Source organism: Astatotilapia calliptera, chromosome 20 (assembly GCF_964374335.1).
Source record: "Astatotilapia calliptera chromosome 20, fAstCal68.1, whole genome shotgun sequence".
NCBI classification, from domain to species: Eukaryota; Metazoa; Chordata; class Actinopteri; order Cichliformes; family Cichlidae; genus Astatotilapia; species Astatotilapia calliptera.
In genome coordinates, this window is record NC_137441.1 from 30,835,967 (window position 1) to 30,858,823 (window position 22,857).

Sequence of the window (22,857 nt, forward strand, 5' to 3'; positions counted from 1 at the left end):
AAAAAAAGTCAAACACAGACCTCGTTATCAGTGTTCTATTTGAATCATTTTGTTTGAATTGTTGAGGACAGATCGCAATTACTGTAGGTGCACTGTTTGCCAATATTGTATAGTGTGTGTCTCTGATGTGTAATGATTGTGAGAAGGAGACTGAAATCCTCCATGTACTTATAATATTGCAATATTGCTTCATAAGTTACTTTAGTACAGTCAGAGTAGACCACACTGTACTTGTTAGGCAAGGCAAGGCAAGTTTATTTGTATAGCACAATTCAACAACAAGATGATTCACAGTGCTTTACAGAGACATTAGAAACAAAAACAAATAAAAAGCATGATTTAAAATTGATTAAAACAAGCAAACAAACAAACAAACTAAATAACAAACAAACAAACAAACAAAACAGTATGTAAAATCAAAACAGATAAAATCAGTAGTTAAAATGTAAGTTTTGAAGTTTAAGCTTAAAAGTGTGGATTTGGTGCTTTATTCAAATGCAGCTGAGAACAGGTGAGTCTTCAACCTGGATTTAAATAAACTGAGTGTTTCAGCTGATCTGAGGCTTTCTGGGAGCTGAATGCAGCTTCTCCGTGTCTGGTTCTGACTCTGGGAACTGATAAAAGACCGGATCCAGATGACCTGAGGGATCTGGAAGGTTCATAATGGGTCAGGAGGTCACTGATGTATTTTGGTCCTAAACCATTCAGAGCTTTATAGACCAGCATCAGAACTTTAAAGTCTCTCCTCTGACGGACAGGCAGCCAGTGTAAAGACCTCAGAGCTGGACTGATGTGGTCCACTTTTTCGGTCTTAGTGAGGACTCGAGCAGCAGAGTTCTGAATGAGCTGTAGTTGTCTGACTGATTTTTTAGGTAGACCTGTAAAGATGCTGTTACAGTAATCAAGCCTACTAAAGATGAATGCGCCAAAGACTATTACCTCAGTTTTGTTTTTGTTTAGCTGGAGAAAATTGTGGCACAACCAGTCATTAATTTCCTCAATGCATTTACCAAGAGCCTGTACAGGGCCTTGGTCTCCTGGTGACATTGTGATATATATTTTTGTGTCATCTGCATAGCTGTGGTAGTTTATTTTGTTGTTCTTTATAATCTGTGCCAGTGGGAGCATGTAAATGTTAAACAGAGGGGGTCCCAAGATGGAACCTTGGGGAACTCCACATGTGATACTTGTCTGCTCAGATGTGAAGTTACCTATTGATACAAAGTATTTCCTGTTTTCTAAGTATGTTTTGAACCAGTTTAGTACAGTTCCTGAAAGACCTGCCCAGTTCTCCAGTCGTTTGAGTAATATGTTGTGGTCAACTGTATCAAATGCTGCACTGAGATCCAGTAAAACTAAGACTGACATTTTTCCACTGTCTGTATTCAGACATATGTCATTAAACACTTTGGTCAGAGCAGTTTCAGTGCTGTGGTTCTGTCTAAAACCTGACTTGAAGGCATCATAGCAGTTATTCTGTTTTAAGAAGTAATTGAGCTGTTGAGAAACTGCTTTTTCAATGATCTTACTTAAAAATGGGAGATTTGAGATCGGCCTGTAGTTGTTCATTTGTGTCTTGTCAAGATTGTCCTTTTTCAGTATAGGTTTTATTACAGCAGTTTTTAGTGGTTCCAGAAACACACCTGACATTAAAGAAAAGTTGACGATCTGTAACAGGTCTGACTCTAAAGTCTTTGAGACCTTTTTGAAAAAACGTGTTGGCAGGACATCTAAACAGCAAGAGGAGGAGTTCAGTTGACCTAAGATGTCCTCCAGGTCTTTGCTGTTAATAGGGTGAAACTGTTTTAAGGTGTTTAAACAGTTTTTTGGTGGACACAGTACATATCCTGGATCTGCTGTTGATGTACCAATTGCTTGTCTAATCTTTTTCTGTGAAGAAAGTCATTGCAGGCCATGGTTGAATGAAGTTCAGCTGTTGTTAACAAACCGAGCAAAGACACAAGTCAATATTAAAACCAGCCTACACATTTTTCTGTGAAACAAAGTGTAATGCGGAATGGGCTGCGTTGTTCTTCTTTTATAGCTGCACAGTCATTTTAGTTACAATTTTCATCAACTCTTCAGTGAATCAACACTCTGCTTTAGTTTGAAGTATGTGACGAGGGTGAACACAGTAGCATAGTGGTATCTGCACCAAGTAACGTAGATATGTAATTACAGAGCTACACAGACAGTTAAAATGCATGAATGAATGAATGAATAAATAAAATTCTGTGCAGAAATCCGCACAACTGTATTTTAAAATTTGTTTTAAGTGAGAAGGATTGAGTGTCCTATTCTATAATTCCAGTAAAGAAAAGACATAATGTAAGTTAGAAAAATAGTTCAGTATGCTTTCTTAAACAGAAAACCAGCAAAGATTGGTAAGATAGACTTCTATTTAGATATATTTTGTCAGTGCAGGTTTGTAAAGATAGGATGGGTAATATCTTGGTAGCAATCAATGTGTCACGCTTTTGCTCTTTGGAACTGTAAATGCAGGACTATAGCATGCTGATAACTATAATGTTTATCCAGGTAAAGACTGCCTTTGAAATGCATTAGAGTGATTGAGGTTATTTTGTTCAGAATCTAATAAGGATCAAATGACTGTGATTAAAGACGATTTCCTTTTTCTTAAAAAAAGATAAAATGCAAATCCATTTTTTGTTACTTCTCTTTGTTAGAAACTCCTTTATAGTGTGTACTTGTATATATTTTTGGTTTTAGGGATCTGAGCATAGTGATTTTAAAGATCAGATAAGTTAGGATCCACAGATTTTACACTCTAATGAACGACACACAAATCAAAGCCAATGGGTATTTCACTTGATTTCCTGCAAAAATCTGTTGTTCTCTTTCCAGGCTAAGTAACACAAAGAAGCAGGCAGTACACACAGTGATGGGTATCTGGATGGTCTCCTTCATCCTGTCCACACTTCCAGCAGTGGGTTGGCATGACACGATCGACCGCTTCTACACCTCTGACTGCCGGTTCATTGTGACAGAGATTGGCCTGGGCTTCGGAGTCTGCTTTCTGCTCCTAATCGGTGGCAGTGTGACCATGGGTGTGATCTGCATCGGCATCGCTCTCTTTCAGACCTTCTCGATTCAGGCAGGTCACAACGCTGACAAGAACAAGTTTAATGTTCCCACCATAGTGGTGGAGGATGCTCAGGGAAAACGCAGGTCATCCATCGATGGATCAGAACCGCTTAAGACGTCGCTGCAAATCACCTACCTGATCAGTGGTATTGTCTTCATCTATGACTTCCTGACTGGCTTCCCCATACTGGTGAGTTCACTCTTCTTCTTGCTTGATTATAAAAGCATTGTAACAGGAAAATGTACGTGATAATATAATAATAATGTTCTGTTGATGCACTGTACAATCACAATTAAATCAAATCATAATCAAAGACAATTATAGCCAATTGGAGAGGACATTTTGCAGTGCACCTCTATTCATTAACTCACTGTTGATTCATATTGAATACAGGTTTATACACGTATACTAAGATTAAACTGCTTCTGTCATAATTATGAATTGTGATACTTTGAAGTATAAGAAAGTTCTAGCCTTTGACTCTCCCTGTTAATGTTTTTTGCACCGTTTCTTTGAGAAAAGTTTCCATGCTTGTTTTTGAAATGGTGTAGCCTCTAAGAAAACCACCTCTAAGAAAACAGCTACACACACTAAGACACTGATGCCACACTAATGGCATACTTTTTTTATTTAACTGTTCTTTTCCACTTGAAGGTGAAGATTTCATTAATAAAGTTATGTGAGATACATGTGACAATGAGGTTACCTGTAATCTGAAGTTAAACATAAAAATATTTCATTCATTCCAAGGCTGTAAGGAGGTCAGGTTAAATGTGGACAGATTTGTGTTTGATCTCTTTTACATATTATACAGTGTAAGCCCACCAATGGAGAGATAAAAAAACAAAACAATTAACAATAAAAGCGATGATAACAGTCACAAGAACAACATGTTGGCAAACTAAGGCTGAAAAACAGGTAAGCACTGAAATCATTATCATGCTGTTGTCTTTTGGGGAAACGGACTTCAAAAACAGAGCGACTTCCTTCTGCCAAGATGGCATGCCTTCACATCAGGGAGTGAAAGCGTGAGTTGTTTTTCTCTAAGTCGCCATTTGGTTTGTAAATTCCACCCTCAGGTTCTCGTGTATTTTTTTTTTTAACAAGTTAGCTCGCTGGTTTTCTATATAAACTTAAGAGCCTGCAGCCAAACAACCAGATTGTCTTCTGTAAAGAGAGCCAACTTAATAGAGCATTTTCAGTAGGGCAAATGAACTTGGACAGTTTTTTATTTTGGAACAAGTATTTTTTGTTCATGTTTGGCCACCTGGGTTATAGTAGAAGTTGATATTAAATATTCTAAATGGTTTTAAACCATACATATAGTGGAGCCCACTGGTTCAGTGTGTGTGCATGTGTGCCTTTCCTGATGAAAGGCACACATGCACACATTTTACAGATGGCTGTAGACGACATTGTAACTCTCTCCTGACCTCCTTTGTGCATGTTGATGATGATTTGAACCAAAAACTTTCAAATTTGAAATCATCACACATCATTAGTTTGTAAGGCCCATTGCCTCTGATTCCATCTTTTCACCTTTTCTCCCTGTTTTCCCTTCTTTTAAAATGGCATCTTGACAATGAACTTTCGATTGAGTCTGTTTCTGATGAGGCTTCAGTGAACTGTAGATGGATGAGCTGAAGGGTTAGATATATGTCAATCTGCTGGATTTTCTTATTTCTTAAGGACTTAAGGACTCAGGATACTGTTCTTAAAATGATCAGGTACAAGGACTAGAATGAAAAAAACCGAGTGAAAAAGCAGCCAATTTCTGAAGAAAACACTTGAAAGACTTTCATAAAGCCTAAAGAACACTTTAAAAATTACAGAATATCATCATTGCAAAAGATGCTTTCAATAGTAATCTTTATTTTTTGGCTATTTTATGACAAGTCTCTTCAATATATTTTTGCTATTTTCAAATAAAATTCAGCTCTTAGCTTTTAATGTGCTCTTAAATTTGAGTTTAAAACAATAATTCTGCTTCCTATGTGTGTGGGCATAAACCTTAGGTTGGGTGGGGGTCTAATAAATATGTTATGTATTCAGAAAAAGATCCTCGGAAATTGTTTATGAATTTGTGAATTATGAAGTGTAATTAAATTTTCTTTGCCACTATTTTTGTGTAATGGCTCTGTAGTGTTTGGTGTATGTCATGGTTTTACCCATAAGGTTTCACAATATTACACTTCTGAATTAAGATGTTGCAGGGTATATAAAACACCTTTTCCTTTATTAGCTAGAAAATATTATTATTATTATTATTATTATTATTATTATTATTATTATTATTATTATTAAAAAAGACAACTGTACACACTTATAGCAATGTATTGTGTTACTACTTTACATGTGTGCAAAACAAAAGGTGGGGTGCTGAGGAAAGATCACATTTCAGATGTAGTAAACCAAACAACAGTAGGCCTGCTAGCCATCTTTATGGCTGGGTGTAATGAGCTATTTAAATGCATAGAAACCTCTAACAGATACAAATGAGTACGTATATTTATTGTGAACTGTATGGTCTTACAAAGTATGATACAGAGGAACAAATTATCAGAGCAGAATAGAATCACTACTGTTAAATATAAAAACTAATTTATGTGAACAGACTAAATACATGAATTTTCCAGGGGCAGATATACAGTATGTGAAAACACGTGCTTCATAACTTCCAGGGTTTTTATATCAAAGTGTAAAAAGTTCTGGGTAAAAACTGTAAGAAGCTATTCTTTAACTTAAGGAAGATGAAGTTCTATATTCTTAGCTTTAAATCTAAAATCCTCAAATATTCATAAAAACTACATCAGTACCCCTTGAAAAAGATTCATCCTACAGTTTAAAGTCACAACATGGGAAATGTTTATTAGTGCATCACTCGTGGGGTGGTAAAGTGGAGAAAAAACTGTTTAACTTCAGTGTGTTTTATTGTCTCAGTAGGCAAACAAAGGCAATATCAGGTTAAGGCTTTACAACTTTATCAAGTCTCTTAGCAACAGGGATAAATGGTTGGTATTTGAGCACAAGGCATGATCGAAGGAGGTTAAACCTGAGATAATTTTAAGTTTGCAATAACCACTGGGGTTTTCACATTCACTTGACAAGTGAAAGGCCGTGGGTTCAGTTCCAGCCGGAGATGTAAATCACCTTTCTGGTTGTGTCAGAAAGGGCGCCTGGCATAAAACTCTGCCAATTCAAACATGCGGAACTTCCTGTTGTGCCAACCCTTATGACAAGGGGAGCAGCTGAAAGAAGCTTTACTGTAATCACTGTTGTGGCCCGATGACTGAGATAATGACTTAAACTTTAACATTTAACATGCTAACTGAAGCCTGCAGACTCTGAGATGTAGCTCTGGGTCTTGAAGTTTTTCTGAACATTGCATTCTCTGACATTTGCTGGGACAAACAATCCTAGGAAGATTGTTGCATTGTGCTTAGAAACACCTGTATGCTCCGGTCCAGCAAACTGGAAACTTTTGCTTTTTATAGGGGTGGTCACACTTGCTGTTGATCAGTTAACTAGGTTTTATTAGCTGTACATGGCTGCACATCCCTATGGAAACATTAAAGGGAGTACTTCATTTTTCCCAGGACTTCATGGAGTCCGGTGATAATTGTTGATACTGGAGGTTATTCATGATGTAAACATACATTGGACTATTGCAACTGCAAAAGTGTTGCATTAAATCAGTTGATTCTTCTAGTTTCTTCAAGCTTCCTTTGTATATTGTAGTTAGCCACTTTGAAAATTTGTCACTGCAAAAGAAATACTTTGAAATATTGTCAAATGTACCTTTATTATTATTATTATTATTATTATTATTATTTATTGCTTTAATCACTTATTGAAGTAATGGTAGTGACAGACAAAGGCCATACTGTTTGCCTTGTAAATACTGGCTATGATAGCCATACATAGGCTGCTTATTGAACTGATGATGAAGGGTACATAATACGATTTTCTAACATATGGGAGTGGATCTGGAAGATAATGTTTAGTAGGAACTTGGCTGCAGGTTTTTTTCATCTGGCACTGGAAAATCTGGACTGAAATGCTTCTCACAGGAGGGTTTTTTCTTCCTTTTTACTTTTGGACTGTTTGCATCTGTTTCAAATTATTTTAACTTAGATTATCTGATACCATAAATACACTAGCAGGAGTATATGTTCCCAAGGGGGGTGACCGTTTAAAGTCTGTAAACAGGTACATTTACTGGTTTACGCTGAGATTAAGAACAAACTGCCACCAATGTAAATGTCTAAGAGATGTATCTGTTCCCGCTCACTTTGCTTATTTAAACCAGGAAGTACTGTGTGGTGATCCTGTAAAAGATACCTGATGTTCTTTCTGTTGTGTTCATAAGATCTATTATCAGTAAACTCTTAAGCCTGGAAAGCAGTGCTGCCATAAACATTTGATGCTTAACTCAGTATGTTTACCTTGCTACAGTCTGAGTAAATATTAACTGGTTTACTGTTGACTGATTTATCCATCCAGTCCATATCTTGTGCATCGCTGAGTGGATTTAAACAAAACTGGGGAACCGGGATGGGCAAGGGACAAGACAGAGACGCAGGTTGTGTCAATGACCACACTTGTGGCTAGAAAGCTGATACTTCTCTGCTGGAAGTCTGATAAACCTCCTACCTTCGAAATGTGGTTGAGAGAATTTGGAAATGTACTCCATCTGGAGAAAATCAGGTTTACCTTGTCTAACCGAGAGAGTGTGTTTTATAAGATTTGGCAACCAGTCATTAGCCTGATGGATAAACTTAAGTGAAATATACTCTGTCTTAACATTTATGTATGCTGTATTACCACCTTGTTGACTTGCCGTCCAACTTCTATTGTGTTCTTTTGAAGGTGATTGTTGTATACTGCTCAATTATAAAATCAATAAAAAATATATTGAAAAAACAAAACTGGGGAAACTTTCTAAGTCTAAATTGTCACTCTTCATTATAACAGATTTTAAAAATATATATTTTTTATTGACCCTGGGCAGGTGGTGAGCTTTGCTAGCCTGAAGTTTGACCGCTCCTATAACTGGATGGTTTTGTGTGTGCTGTGGTGCTCCATTGCCCAGTCCATCCTGCTGCCAATGTTCCTTTGGGCATGCGACCGCTATCGGGCCGACATCCGCATGGTGTGGGAGAAATGTGTCGCCATCATGTCCAACGACGATGTGGATGAGGGTAAGCTACTGTTAAGCATCTCCCTCCTCTCCTGCCTCCTTTTTCCTTCCTCTTCACCCCATGATGTGAATATTGATTGGTATTTCTTAGGACATACATGTGGATTAGTTTGAGCATTAAGAGTAGATTTTAAATGCTCTGTGAAGGCATGCCCAAACTGAAAGGGTGGACTTTAAAGATAAAAATGGGATGTGATTATGATGTTTTAAATTGATAAACATTAACTTTAAACTACACTTGATCTGTTCACAAAATCTCCTTTGACAGTGAAAGGTAAAGCATCACTCTCAGAGTAGAGGTTCATTTGTATTGGCTTCTGGGCTGTCTCTTGACAGAGAGAGAAGCAATTTTGCAGCAAGGGAACAGAGTCAAAAACTATTTTCTCTATGGTGTAATGCTTGATAGTGATGTCATCTTCTGCTCCCTGAGATACAGTGTGGTGTAATCTCTGCCTTTTTACAGACTTTAATGTCTATGCATCCCTTTTGTAAAGTTACAACTCACAAATGTTGTAATCCAAAGGAAATCTTTTAATAAAATGATGTTATTCACTGATGCAGATAATACCTGTAACTACATCCTAAAATCATCAGGCCTGCGTGTAAGGCATTTAAAAGGAGAGATCTGTGATAATAATTTAATAAATTGTCTACTGTCTACTAGCTTTAGGCTACTGTTATTGTTGCTTTTAACAGTTTAGATGGACAATTTTAACATCTCATTCTAGAAAACAATTTGCAGATTAGTTAACATCTGCTTAGTCATCGTGGTTTGGGCTATTGGTACATGTTTCTTAGATTTAATTAGAATTGGCTTGGGGTGAATATTCTTAGTTTTTGTTTTTTATTGTAGTCAGAGGTCTGAAATCAGTGGTCAGTTGTTATCATGTGACCTATCAAGTGACCTTTGTTGTCAGGAGATGAAACTGGAGGGACAAGTGTCTGTGTAATTTAATTCTAAATATTCAGTATATCTTCTGTGTTTTGTACATGCTGTGTACTTTTCTAAAATGTTTGCTGTGTTCTTTAAAAAAAAAGAAAGAAATAGGGCTGGGCAAAGTACATATTTACCTTGCAGCACTTTTGTCTTTTTTCCGCTCTGGATTTAAACTGGGCAGTCTTCCTCCAGAATGCCCTGGTGAGAGGATGTTAAAATAAATGGTTTCCCATTTATGTCTTAGAGTCCAGAGTCAAACCGGAGCAATTGCCGTAAAGCTGAAAACCACTTTCATGTCATTATGATGGTCATATTTTCCTCAAGTCACAAAAGGATACAGCCAAGATCATAACTCAAAAGTACATAAAAATTGAAAAACAAAATCTGTTTACTGTATTTATTTTGTTTTCTTTCTTTCTTTTTTTAATTTAGTTTTATTTTTTATTTTAATTTTTTATTTTGATTTTCACTTTGAGTCAGATTATAGCGATTTAACGGCAGAAATATTTATTAAACATCACTTACTAGACATTTTATAGGGAGATTTTCAAAGGGGGGTGAAAGCTAACCTGTTCACCAAGAAATCACAGACACTATCAGCAAAATCTGGTCTCAAAATTAGGTCACATGATAATCATGCGCTCATGAACTAGGTCCATGATATTTACAGTTATTGCAAACTGAACCACCTGTCTTTTTTTTTATTTTTTTTATTTTTTTGGACTATTGGCACTGTTTAAACTCAACCCAACCTGAATCCCTTCTCTCCTGTTTTTAACCCTCCAAACCTTTTGATCCTCTCTTATGACACCCTCCCTCAGAACTGCTCATTGTCCAGCAGGAGCCATAAGACAACATTAGATAGTTCCTTATTCTGTTTGATAATTAACACTACCAGTTCTGTGCTTTTTTTCCAGAGGGCTTGCCATGTATAACTCGTCACAGTTGTATGTATAAGGATTGTTTCCTGTTATTCCAAAGCTACTGACATGCATGCTAAGCTGCTTGTGCACATAGCTACTTTCATCTTTCATCCTTTTGGCAAGCATTTTCCTCAAGCATTTTACACCCATCCCAATTGATATATCTAATGAACACAAATGTAGAAATTGGGAAAATATTCTTGGGAGATTGGTATTTCGATACTAAGAACACGTGATATTGTTCCTGTTCAACTGTTTGGCATTACTTCAAAATTTTGAACCAAACACTGAAATGAAAGCCTTTTCTCTTGAATCTGAAGCTCATATTTCAGAGCAGACACGTAGGAAAGTCGACAAATCGGAGAACAGTTGAACTTGTCTCTCTTATCTATTCGTCTGTCTGTCTGTCTGTCTTGTGTATTGAGTCCGTTGCTCTCTAATGCTGACGCTCGTACTTTTCTGCACTTTGCAGAAAACAGCCAAGACGGAGGAATTCATGCCGACTTAATATATGACAGACCATATGACTATAGCTCGGCGCCTGAAATCGTGACGATAGACCGTAATGCCAAGTATGAGTTCTCAACCTTAGAAAGGGGGGTTCTGCAAGGGTATCCATTGAGGGAACAACAGGAAGATAAAATGCAGTATTTGCAGGTATATTTTTTATTGATTTTCTTCATTTCTTTTACTTGATCAGTTGAAATCCTTTTATTGTTAATGTGCATGGTGAAATGGCCTTGTGGGCCTGTACAGCATCTTGACTGAATTTACTGAAATTATTAGATTTTGTGACGCTATATCTCCCAGATTTTTGTCCTTTTCTCACATGAAATCAAAAACAAACTCGGGCTGACTATTGTTTGGTAAATATGACCATCAGAAGTCCCATCAGTTCATTATATGCGCTTTTTTATTTTTTATTTTTAAACAAGCAATGTGTCCTGCAAGCAGGTGACTACATTTTCACTTTGTAAGAGGGTAAGTGTTTAGTAACGGACTTACCTTCTACATTTCAGGAATCCTTCAAGGCTTCAGAAAGACACAATAAGCATTATCTCATGTTCTGCCCAAATGCATGGTCACCATTGGATCCAGCATCCATCCCAGTCAGATGCAGAACAATGAAATGATCATTTTCAGCTACATTAACAAAGCTTGATCTAACATGCAGCCTTCTAGGGCAAATCAACAACACCAAAAAGTCTGAGTCAATTTGAGATATTAAATCAATAATATTTAAAATTATTAATTAAAATAGAAAAGATTGTGACTCGCTAGACTTGGCCTGGAAGACTGTGGTTAGAAAACCTAACTTTAAAATCAGCCGGTGCAACCTACACTTTATTAAACTTTTCTAAGATTCAAGACACTGTGTCATCTTTGTATTACTTTGATGGGGGCTCCACAGCCTGTAGCCCAAACTGCTACATTTACATGCACTGAAAATAATCATTGAAGTTGGTACAACAACTGGACAGCTGTCCAGCACTATAATGGACCCTTCAAAGACCAACCACTCATGTGGAGTTCAATGTCTATTCTATTTGACTTTACAAAAAAGATTGAAACAGAGATGTATACAGTAGCCATCACATCATTAAACCAAACATTACTCCATCCATTGTTTTTGTGTCATGTTTGTTTTCACCTGATAATAGATTCAGATTACCAAAGCACTTTATAGCTGTTTTATTCCTTGCTGTATCTCTGTGACTGTAAGAACTACATTTCATTTATAGGACGACTGGCTGAAGTGTGATTCCGTCACATTTTTTGCCATTTGCCCTGAAAGGCTTAAGGCCTAAATAAGTCATGAATCCACCAACCTCTTAAAGTCATTATCAAATAGCACCCCCATCTGAGAGTTGCTGTGATGCCTCTCAAGCGGTTTGATTGCAAAATAAAGCTCCTCCAGCTTTATTGGCTTGTCTCTCTTTCACTTTCTCCCTCTGTCTCTCTCTCTGTCTCTTTTTGTCCTGCATCTTAAGTCATTCTAATGCCTATGCTGCCCTCTGCTGTACAGCACTTCTGCCTGAATGCTACTGTATCGTCTGCTGTTTTAAATTTCTCTGCATTTACTAAAAGCCACCGCAGGGGGGCAGGCTGATTTCAGTCTTGAGGCTCTTGACGTCACCTTGACGAACCCTCTCTCTCTTGCATAGTTGTCAGAACTGAATGGAATGTGAGTATAACATGTAGGAAAATGTCAGCGTTTTCAGTTTTCTTCTCCAAATAATGGAGATGAGAGCTATAAGTTATAAGAGTTATGATCTTGTTGATGTGTGTCATGCATGGCTTATGGGACTGATTAAAATTAAGGTTAAACTTGTATGCGTAGGGTCTTCAATAAACAACTGATATATACTACATGTAGGATTTTACACAAGCAAAACAACAGAATCAGATCTAGAAAAACAAACAAAAACGTTGGCTTTTGTTTTCTGGGTGCTGAATGCCTTCAGTGCAAATCAGCGCTTCTAAAACTGCACTGAACTATTACAATGACATTAACCACCAGATGATGTCGAATAATCCTACATGTACTATTCTGGGTCTTTGATAATGTAGTCGAGCTATACTAGTGCTCAACATGTATCTCATATAATGTGCAGCATTTATTAAAAATTAAAATTCATGTAAAAGTTTTGAAATAGCTAAAAGATTTGATCTGTGTTTTGCATCCAGGTGCCCCCTACAAGAAGATACTCCCACGACGAAACCGACATGTGGACCTGCGAGCGGATCCCCTCATACCTGCACAGATGGGGCTCCACCGAGGACATGATAGTGAGTGCCCATTACAGCTCCACCTTGCCGCGCCGCGAGAGGCGCAGGAGCAGCCTGGTCTCCTACCACGAGGAGAACCACCGACACCATCACCCTCACCGCAAGCGGCGACGCTCTGAGGATAGCATGCACTCTCTCAGGCATCTGCCCCGTGTGGTTTGTGGCGGGGAGCATTACGAGGATGAACTGCGGTGTTTCAGCCGCGACGAAGTGATAAACTTTATAGACGAGACGCCGCTGCCGAGCCCCAGAAAGAGCCCGAGACGTGCGTCCACCATCTCACTTATCCCTAATGTGTATGAACAGCACACAGTCCTTCCCCACTTTCCACTCACAGACTTTGAGCGTGAGCCTCAAGTGCTCAGGCGGTTGTCAGAACACAAAAGAAGCAGTAGTAGGGTCCACTCACCTGAGGGTTCACCCAAACCAGACAGACCTGCGGGAAAGAAGAGTCCTGGGGCTTGTGGTTCTGGGAAAGGCTGTCGAGAGCGCCAGCGAGATGGGAAACAGCAAGGGGAAATGGGCTCGTCTGGGTGCAGCCGACAGTCTCCAGGGCACTCTGGCTTTAGGCCCAGGACAGGAGGTGGTGCTGGGACTGGTGCTGGAGCTGAATGGGTACAACAGAAGCATCTGAGCAAGGCTGAGAGTAAAGGAAGCACAAACAGTTTTGCAAGCACACCCTCGGCATCATCCTCGGGATATATCACCTTTCGGTCTGATTCTGTAGGTTCTACCATGTAAAAGACTTTTTCCTTATTTATATCAACATCATTACTGAATCATAACGAAAACCACTGGAATATTGGTGGTAACGGAAAAGTGACTTACTGGAATATTCCGGCCTTTTTACTCATGCCACACTTCTGTTTAACTATATACCACCAATAAATATCTGTTATGCTAAATGGCCTTGGACAAAATGTTTGAATGGGCCTGTTGATTTATTATGTAGGCTAGTTAAAAAGTTTTCAACTTTTACATCACAGAGTATCCACTGAGGACATTTTTCCCATCACTGATGCAGAGAAATAGTTTTTAAACCATGTGAACATCCTCTAACTCAGATTTTGGTGTTTTTTGATCTTCAAAGAATTGGAAGAGGTTGGTTTTTTTTCATGGTGGTGTTTCTTTATTTTTGTCACTCAAAAACGTACATTTTTTTTTTTCAATTTGCCCTGTAATGACTGTGTGTGTTTTGGTGGATGGATACAGATTCCCTGAGTACTGCCACTGTACCTTGAGCTTGACATTTTAAATATGTGCGTTTTTTATAATAATGTCCACCATTTTTTTAATTTTTTTTTTTTATCATCATTCACAACACAATAAAAAAACTATTTTTCAAGCACCCTTTGTTGTAAGTAAACTGCCAGGGTAACTCCAGTTTCTGAAATGCCTATACTTTTACAGTTACTCTGTGAGATATTGAGATATAGCCTGAACACCCCTAAATCCTTAATGAAAATGTGAAGTCATTTTTTTTTTTAAAGAAGATTGACATGTCGTGTATATATAGAGGATATCTTAATTAATGGTTTTAGTGTTTTCTGTTTAATTAGACCTATGGTTAGAACATTTCCCCTCAAGTCTTAATATCCCAATGTTTTGTTTTGTTTTGTTTTTTAAATCAAATCATCAAACTAATATGCAAATGGAACTTCATCTTCATGACAGCGCAGTATGTCAACCGCTTAGAAATATCAGAAAGGATTTTTTTTAAAGTAGCCAGCTAAGACAGAACCCTTAAAAGTTGCTAACTAGTCCAAAGGTTCAATAATCACAGCCTTCAGGATGTGATTGAGATGTAGCATAATTTAAATGGAGTTGTCGCATCTTAAACCTTCAAAAATGTTAGCACAAATGAGGAGCGTTTTAAATAAAAAAGCTTTTGATTGAACAATACTTCTAGTAATTTTCCACACACAGCAAAAACCCAACCTTATATTTCACTTGTCAACTCATAACACACAAAATATAAATAATGGATCTGAACTGTTTTGTGAGCATTTTTTAGTGTGATGTTACTTTTTTTTTTTTAAACACCAGATTAATCAAAGTCAAACCAAAATCAAAGATAAAGCAAATTAAATATAAACATAGCCAAAGTATCAGTGAGTAATGCTGTTGAAGGATTAAAGCTTAAATGTATTTCTAGATTTGGGTAGAGACTGTGATTATCTAACACTGTAAGGTGCAAAAGTTCAATGACGCTTAAACAGTAAGCGTTTTTCTGAGGCATTGTCACATAGCACCCTCACTCAGAATAGGCAGTAAAATGAACTGATGGGTGTAGGTGATGTTAAATTAAAGAGTCACATCTAATTTATACCACAGTGATAATTTGTTTAAAAAATGACTGAAAATTCTTTGACTTAAAATAACAAAATAATAATAGCGGAACCAAATTCAGTTAACAATAACTTCTAATGTGAATGTAGCTGATTTGCACAAGTTAGGTGCAAGTTTTCAAAGATATTACAGCATGAGGACAAAGTGAAAACAACAGTATCCCCCTTGAAGCCTTATTAGTTGTGATTTTTTTTTTCTCCATACTATTCAAGTGATAAAGTTATTGGTCATCTGCAGTCGTGTAAACTTTCTAATTTTCATATATTGGTGCACCTGCCTTTACTTGCAGGTATTAAAATGGAGAAGGAGAAGTTAGCTGAAATGTGTCTGTCTTTGGAAGCATATCACCATGTTCCCCTGTCAAACTTTGCTGTGTCATAGACTTTTTTGTTTTTTGGGATTTTGTTGTGTTTATTATATCATAATCTAATTTTGTAACATATTCAAAGATCTATGACTCAAATATGAATGATGTTATGTATGTTATGATTTTCTTGTTCAGATGATGACTTTGTTAAAAACATATGACTGATTAAATTCACAAGATGATGTTTCAGGTCCACTTTATTTGTTGCTTGTACAATATGTGCTTTTCATGGAACAGAGCAGAATTTCCCTGACAGGCAAAGAGATGACATCATTTTATGTGTCACCAAGGCCAGATGAAAGTGAACCTCATTAAGTCCTCGGTTAAAGACTAAGGTTTGACTAACAATGGTTAGTTCTACTTAGTTTAGTACAGCCACACATTTTCTGAGCTCACCTTTAATTTGCAAAGCATTTGGGATTCTAGCAGGATATAGATTTGGTCATTTGCCTTAGAATGCCCTCATTACTTATGGAGCGCAGATTAATTAAAATTGGAACAACTTTTTCATAAAATCTCTTGTTACTTTACTCATTTACTATTGTTTTAATGATTTGGCTTCTCACATGTTTTAATAAAGGAATTCGATGCCATACCTGCTGTGCCAAAAAGTGACTGGTGGCGTTTGATAAAAAAAAATGTTTGTCTGTATTTGTTGCAAATGACTAATTGACTTATAATTAGTCAAAAATATATCTAATGAAAAATATGAAGTCATTCTGAATGAGGAAGAACATTTCTGTCAAACGGTAAAAGCTGCAATCTGTCTTTTTCAAGCAGCCTAACCAAGGGGGCAGTAGAAATTACAATAAATAAAACTATTTTGGCAAAGCAAAAAGCACTGGATTGGTTATGATGTAGAACACAGAGCTGGTGTAATAAAGCACGCTCTTAGGGATATTTGCAAAACAGATTATTCTTGATTTTATATAACCTATACAAACAAAGCATTGACTTTTTGATAGATGATCACTTTTGGGTATACAGGAATAATAATTGAGCTTAGTTCAGAGGGATAAAGAGATGATTTTTCGCCAATACCTGCAAAACCATTCCCTCTTTGTGGGTTATCTTGTTGCCACTGAAGTACACCTGTTGTCACTTTGATTTTCATCGGAAATATCCCTGAGGTTTAATTGACTGTTAATGTGATGATGAAGTTTAATTTTATGATCAGTGTTTGGTTACGTTGATTTCTTTCAGCTGTTGATCGACAGTGAGCATTATTCTAAAGTAAGGGAAAATTTGTGGAGAAATTGGCGTTGTCTGTAGCCAGAGGTTGTTTGTTTTTTAACAACAATGAGCATGTTCACGTCACCTTCTACGTGCCAAAAGGTAATTCACGCGGTTTAGAAACAGCTTGAAACCAATGACAATCTCTAGTGCAGGGGTGGCCAACCCGCGGCTCTCGAGCCGCATGCGGCTCTTTGCCTGGTTTCATGCGGCTCTTACGTTCATATCAAAGTTTGTGTTTTGATTTTTTTTATGTTGTTGTTTTAAAATGTGCGCGTTCGCTTCGCTTGAGTTCAATACGGTATTTTCATCAAATGCGCATGTGTGTGAGATGAAAATACCGCAAAGTTTCCCAGTAGGAGCAAGTTCGCCCTTAAAATGGCAGGAAAAAAATGCACAGCAAAAAGAAAATATGAAGATGAACACAGGACGTTTTTAACAGAGTGGGAGAGTTTATATTTTTTTGTTGAACGCAATGGTAAGCCATTCTGCCTTATATGTCAGACGTCATTAGCACATTTCAAAGCTTCAAATCTTCAGCGCCACTTCAGCTCACTCCATGCTAACATCGACCAGGAATTTCCAAAAGGGACTGAACTTCGCAAGCACGAGTTGGCCACTTTGAAAAGTCAGGCAGAAAAGCAGATACAGTTTTTCCAAAAATTTACGAAGCGGTCAGAGACCATAACGCTCGCATCCTATCAGCTGGCTTGGAACATTGCACGGGCTAAAAAGCCATACAATGAAGGGGAGTTCGTTAAAAAATGCCTCAGTGATGTTGTTGAAATCTTGTCTCCTGAAAACGACAAATTAAAACGCATGGTATCAGACGTCCAACTGTCCCGCCACACTGTTGAACACAGAATATCGGACATTAACACGGCTATTGAATCACAGTTGCACTCTGACCTTCAAGCATGTGAGTATTTTAGTGTCGCATTGGATGAGAGTTGTGATATACAAGACAAGCCTCAGTTGGCAATATTTGCACGGTCTGTTTCAAACGATTGTGTGATCAAAGAAGAACTCCTGGATATTGTGCCATTAAAAGACAGAACCCGTGGCATAGATGTGAAAGAAACCATGATGGCTGCATTTGAAAAAGCAAATCTGCCCATAACAAAATTAACTGCAATAGCCACGGATGGAGCACCAGCCATGATGGGATCTGTGAACGGGCTTGTGGGGCTGTGCAAAGCTGACCAAACTATTCCTGACTTTTGGAATTTCCACTGCATCATCCACATGGAGCAACTCGTGTCTAAATCATTGAATTTAGATAACGTCGTGAAGCCTGTGATGGAAATCGTCAACTATATCCGCACACATGCGCTTAACCACAGGCAATTCAAGAATCTCATCGCTGAGCTGGACCAAGGGCTTCCAGGTGACCTGCCGCTGCACTGCACTGTGAGGTGGCTGTCAAAAGGCCAGGTACTCTCTCGCTTCTTTGAGCTTTTGGATGCCGTGAAACTGTTTATGGAAAAGAAGGACAAGGACTATCCCGAGCTCTCGGACCTCAAGTGGATTATGGATCTGGCCTTTTTGGTCGACATGCTGTGTCACTTGGACAGACTGAACCTGACCCTGCAGGGTAAGTTAAAAATGCTCCCTGACCTAGTGCAAAGTGTGTTTGCGTTTGTCAACAAACTGAAGCTGTTCAAGACACATATTCAAAAGGGAGATTTAACGCATTTTCCCACTCTGCTAAAAGCCAGCGGGCAAGTCGCCAGTGCTGCCCTGAGTAAGCAAAGAGCCAGATATGCAACGCTGATTGAAAACTTGCACGAAAGCTTCGTGACCCGGTTCCATGATCTACAATTGAAAAGGCCACAGATTACGTTCCTCGTCGACCCATTTAATGCAGAGACCGGCTGTTTGAAAGTCCCGCTAGTCACAGATGAAGCTGCGGCTGAGTTGGAGATGATCGATCTTTGTGAAGAGGACCAATTGAAACCTGCTTTAAGGGAAGGGACCATTGAGTTCTGGAAAAGTGTGCCAATGGAAAAATACCCCAATGTCAAACGGGCTGCGCTTAAGATACTGTCAATGTTTGGGTCAACATACGTCTGCGAGTCTGTGTTTTCTACCCTAAAACATGTGAAATCAAAGCATCGATCTGTTCTGACTGACACACATGTGAAAGAATTGCTTCGAGTGACAACAACGGAATACAAGCCAGATTTAAAGAGGATTGTTCAAGGCAAGGAATGCCAGAAGTCCCACTAAACAACATGCATTATAAAAGTAAATGCTATTGTAGATTATTATATTTTTGTTTGTGGACTTGGTTGAACTGAGAGTTTGTGTGTGTGAGACAGTGCACACAATGTTCATTGTTGAAAATGACTGGCCTGTGGTTTTAGTACTGTAGGAGTCCATTTCTGTCATTAACATGGGTGTGTGTGACATTTACAATAAATCTGGCTGAGCAGAGATGTGTGTATTTTGTGTGTGTGTGTGTGTGTGTGTGTGTGTGTGTGTGAGAGAGAGAGAGAGAGAGAGAGAGAGAGAGAGAGAGAGAGAGAGAGAGAGAGAGAGAGAGAGAGGAAAGGATGGGTGATGTTCATGTGTGCCCATGCGTATGATGTGGCTCTTTGCGGTAACACAGTAAAAAAAAAGTGGCTCTTGGTCTCTGACTGGTTGGCCACCCCTGCTCTAGTGTGTGTGTGCATCTGACTGTGGCAGCAATCTGTAAACTACAGTTTTAATTGCGCTGATCATCAAAATAAATTAAAGCACTGCATGGCTGTGCTGAACCCGGGCGAGCCAGGTCTGCTTTTATTGGCAAGGAACAGAGACGTCTGAAGCGCACTTCATCCACGTCTGCTCTCTTAAGTGCGCTTCACTGGGCGCAGTTTAATGCTAATAAAGTATTCTCTCTTTCCCTTAGGTTTTCGGCTCTAATATAGTTAGCTATTATAGTGGACCAAACTAGGCCAGTGCAAGAAGAGTTCATAGAAATTCTTAGAAATAGTTTAAAGGTCATTCAGTGTGAAGGTCACGTGGCATTTTCTTTATTGTATTAAACAAACTTTTCTTGTGCCGTGGTCTGAGACCCTTGTACGGGTCTCATGGAAAGCGCAGCTTTGACTTTGCGGGGAGAGATTGCAGGGTTTTATTAGCAGACCAGTCAAAACAAAACAAACAAACAAACAAAAAAGATGGAATAACAAATAGTTTGGACAGAGACAGGATAATAACTGAGGTTTCTCTGGCCAAACCCCCCCCCCCCCCCCAAAAAAAAAACAACCCCAAAAAACAAAATAAAAAACAGGCTGCCCTTATCACATGGAAACTTCTTCTGTGAGACAGCAGTGTTTTCAGCATGGGTCGTCTGAAATAGCTGTGGGCGTTTCAGCAATTCTACTCGCTTTAAGGTGCTATCCTCTCCAGCGCTGCTAGAAAAGAAAGGGGAGACACTTTATGGCACCTCCGCTGAAGCAGCGGAAGAAAAGTGCACCTAAAAAGAGGTCTACAGCAGCCTTAAAGCCAGCACAGCCTATAGTGCAACAAGTTGATGTGGTTATGCAGTTATCCTCAAAACTACCTGACCTAGTCTACAAACACTTTTTTCACCACTGCTTAACAAAATGAAAAATCTCAGATGTATTTTTCAAAAAAAGTTGCTACTTTCCATTCTTCTGTGGATTACGCGCATGTAGAATAAAAAAGACGTCAGCTTAATGAGGATTACAGTAAGTTTTACAAATATGGTCTGGAACTTCACTATATAAAGCCCAGGGAGGAGTTATATGAATCTATAATAATGGTATTATTATTATTATTATTATTATTATTATTATTATTATTATTTTCAAATAAAAGGAGACACTTTAACCTAAAAGTGGGAAATCCCAGTAAAGAAGGAGCTGGAAAAAAAAATAGAAAATCCAAAAGGTGAAAAAAGTTAATTGGATAAATTCAGATTGAAATATAACATGATAAAGCTCAGATCAGAATCAAATAAGCGTATCCAAATCTAGAGGACATCACTGAGCATGTAATTAGTTGCATATAGCAGAAAATTGCTTTGCTGTCCAACAAGTATCTGATTTTCCCGCTACTGTTTCGGTACTTACGCGTGAAACCAGAGAAGAATGGAAGAAATGACAGTCAAACCCCACCGAGTCCGTTTTCCTCTAAACTCCACAAAATTACGTCATAATTTCCCATGACACAAGTCAAATTAAGTTTAGAGAAATGCCACAAAGAAATAGAAATTATGAAGTGCTTCATTTTTAAAGTTTTAAGCACACATAGGTTCTCTGGCTTCCCACAATCACATTAAACGTTTTGAGGTTTACATTTTTTACAGTAATCTGTGTTGTTTTGGATCGTTTTGTTTCTCTCTCTCTCTTTTTTTTTTTACACTAATCCGTGCTTACAGCAATATATGTGCCACTTTGAACACAACATGTTGTATTTGACATTCAGACTGAAAGGTTAATGTCATGTTACTAAACAACACAGAGGGACGTTTCCTTTGCCACGTTTATTATGGAAATAATACTGTATTAAAAATAAGTAACAACATGTCGAGGGAAACTATAGTGCAATCATAAACACAAACAGTTAAATCAAGCTTTATTTACAGGATATTTACAGATTTTCAGCTACCAAGGTCGCCACAGGCTTTGCTGAACGTTCGCGCCTTCATTTATGTCGCTGGAGCCTTTTTTAGTACTATTTTGTGTAGGAGCCGCAAAAAGAACAGCCTGTTTGGCTTCAGTGGAGCGGAATGCTTCTTCTGCTGGTGGAAAAGAAGACGTGCTTGCATCATGGACTTTCAAAGTTTTCGTTCTGGTCGTTTTTCTCTCCTCGGTTCCGGATGCGGATGGAGAAAGTTTCTGCGCCCCACTCTGAGTGTCAGTTTGCTTCAGACCGCTGTCCATGGTGCTGAAGATTTCCGCTCTTCTCCGAGAGCGAGAGAGTTTATTGGAAAGCTGCGATAACATCCAGCGGTCGTTCGCGTTTAGATTATCTGTCATCAGCAAGTACTGGTTGACATTGGTTAGACATCTGCGGAAGCCACTTTGGTAGTCGGAAACGTCGAAAGCAGACGCTGCGCCTTAAATCATGAAAAAGGCATCTCAAGGTCAGAGACATTCAAATTCTGCATAAAGTTGTGTTGTCAAAAATACATGAATATGTCTTCAAGAATGAAGTCATAACTCACAAATTTGAATTTTTTGGAGGTTCTTCACATGTTTCACGGTGAGCTCCAAGATGTCAGCCTTTTCCAGTTTGCGCTTTCGAATCTGAGAAAAGAGATTACACATTACTTAAACTTTTTTCGTAAAAGAAATGCTAGCTCATCAAAAGTAGCAACCCAAATTGTTCCAGCTCTAAAGTTGTGGTTCTCATACTTACACTGCTGCTGTAGTAGCTCTCCAGGAGACATTTTAACTGGTCCAGACACTGGTTTATGCGCGCTCTTCGCTTTTTTTCCATGAGTGGTTTGGACACCTGTAAAGCACGCGTAAAGTCAACAACCCATGCTTCGATAATTCGTAGTAATTGTGAGGAATTTGCCGTTTATTAAGTTCCCTTTAACAAGTTCTTTTACACACCTTGTTTCCAGCAGTGGGTTTGACTTTCTCGATGCAGTCTGTCGTCGCCACCATTCTCTTAGTCCGTTTTGATTTCCTTGAAGTTAACCTTTTTCTCTCTCTGGCCCACGGACGAGGGGGTTTATCCTGAGTGGATTTATATAGAGACACCCACTTAACATGTCAATGCAAAGAGGCCCGCCTCTGTCTCTCGCGCTCAAATGGGCAACACTGGCAGCTAGTTGGCTTGGCAGCCCACACTAACTATAGAATCAGACTCTAATTATTTGAAAATCAATTTTTTATGCTGCTCCATGGTTAATAACTGAGTATAAATGTATTTCGCCTTGATCCAAACTCACACAGCCTGGAAGTATTTTTTAAATTATCTGGTTCATAT

General features: G+C 38.4%; 2 protein-coding genes across 3 annotated transcripts in view; one reads left to right on the forward strand and one right to left on the reverse strand.

Moving 5' to 3' along the window:
- The window catches only part of gpr153 (G protein-coupled receptor 153), a 38,086-nt gene extending 22,232 nt beyond the window's left edge, over positions 1-15,854 (forward strand). For both annotated transcript variants that reach the window (XM_026153133.2, XM_080295660.1), the window contains exons 3-6: positions 2,866-3,295; positions 8,118-8,307; positions 10,639-10,823; positions 12,855-15,854. In XM_026153133.2, the coding sequence (XP_026008918.1) occupies positions 2,866-3,295; positions 8,118-8,307; positions 10,639-10,823; positions 12,855-13,697 (1,648 nt within the window). In that variant the 3' untranslated portion in view covers positions 13,698-15,854. The remainder of the gene's footprint in view (positions 1-2,865; positions 3,296-8,117; positions 8,308-10,638; positions 10,824-12,854) is intronic.
- Positions 15,855-21,381: 5,527 nt separating this feature from the next.
- Positions 21,382-22,600, reverse strand: her3 (hairy-related 3). The gene is made up of 4 exons (XM_026155274.2): positions 22,479-22,600; positions 22,279-22,374; positions 22,085-22,166; positions 21,382-21,976 (listed from the first exon to the last, which is right to left on the reverse strand). Exons 1-4 carry the CDS (start codon positions 22,530-22,532, stop codon positions 21,522-21,524), a joined length of 687 nt encoding a protein of 228 aa, XP_026011059.2. The 5' UTR covers positions 22,533-22,600; the 3' UTR covers positions 21,382-21,521.
- Between the last annotated feature and the right edge of the window lie 257 nt (positions 22,601-22,857).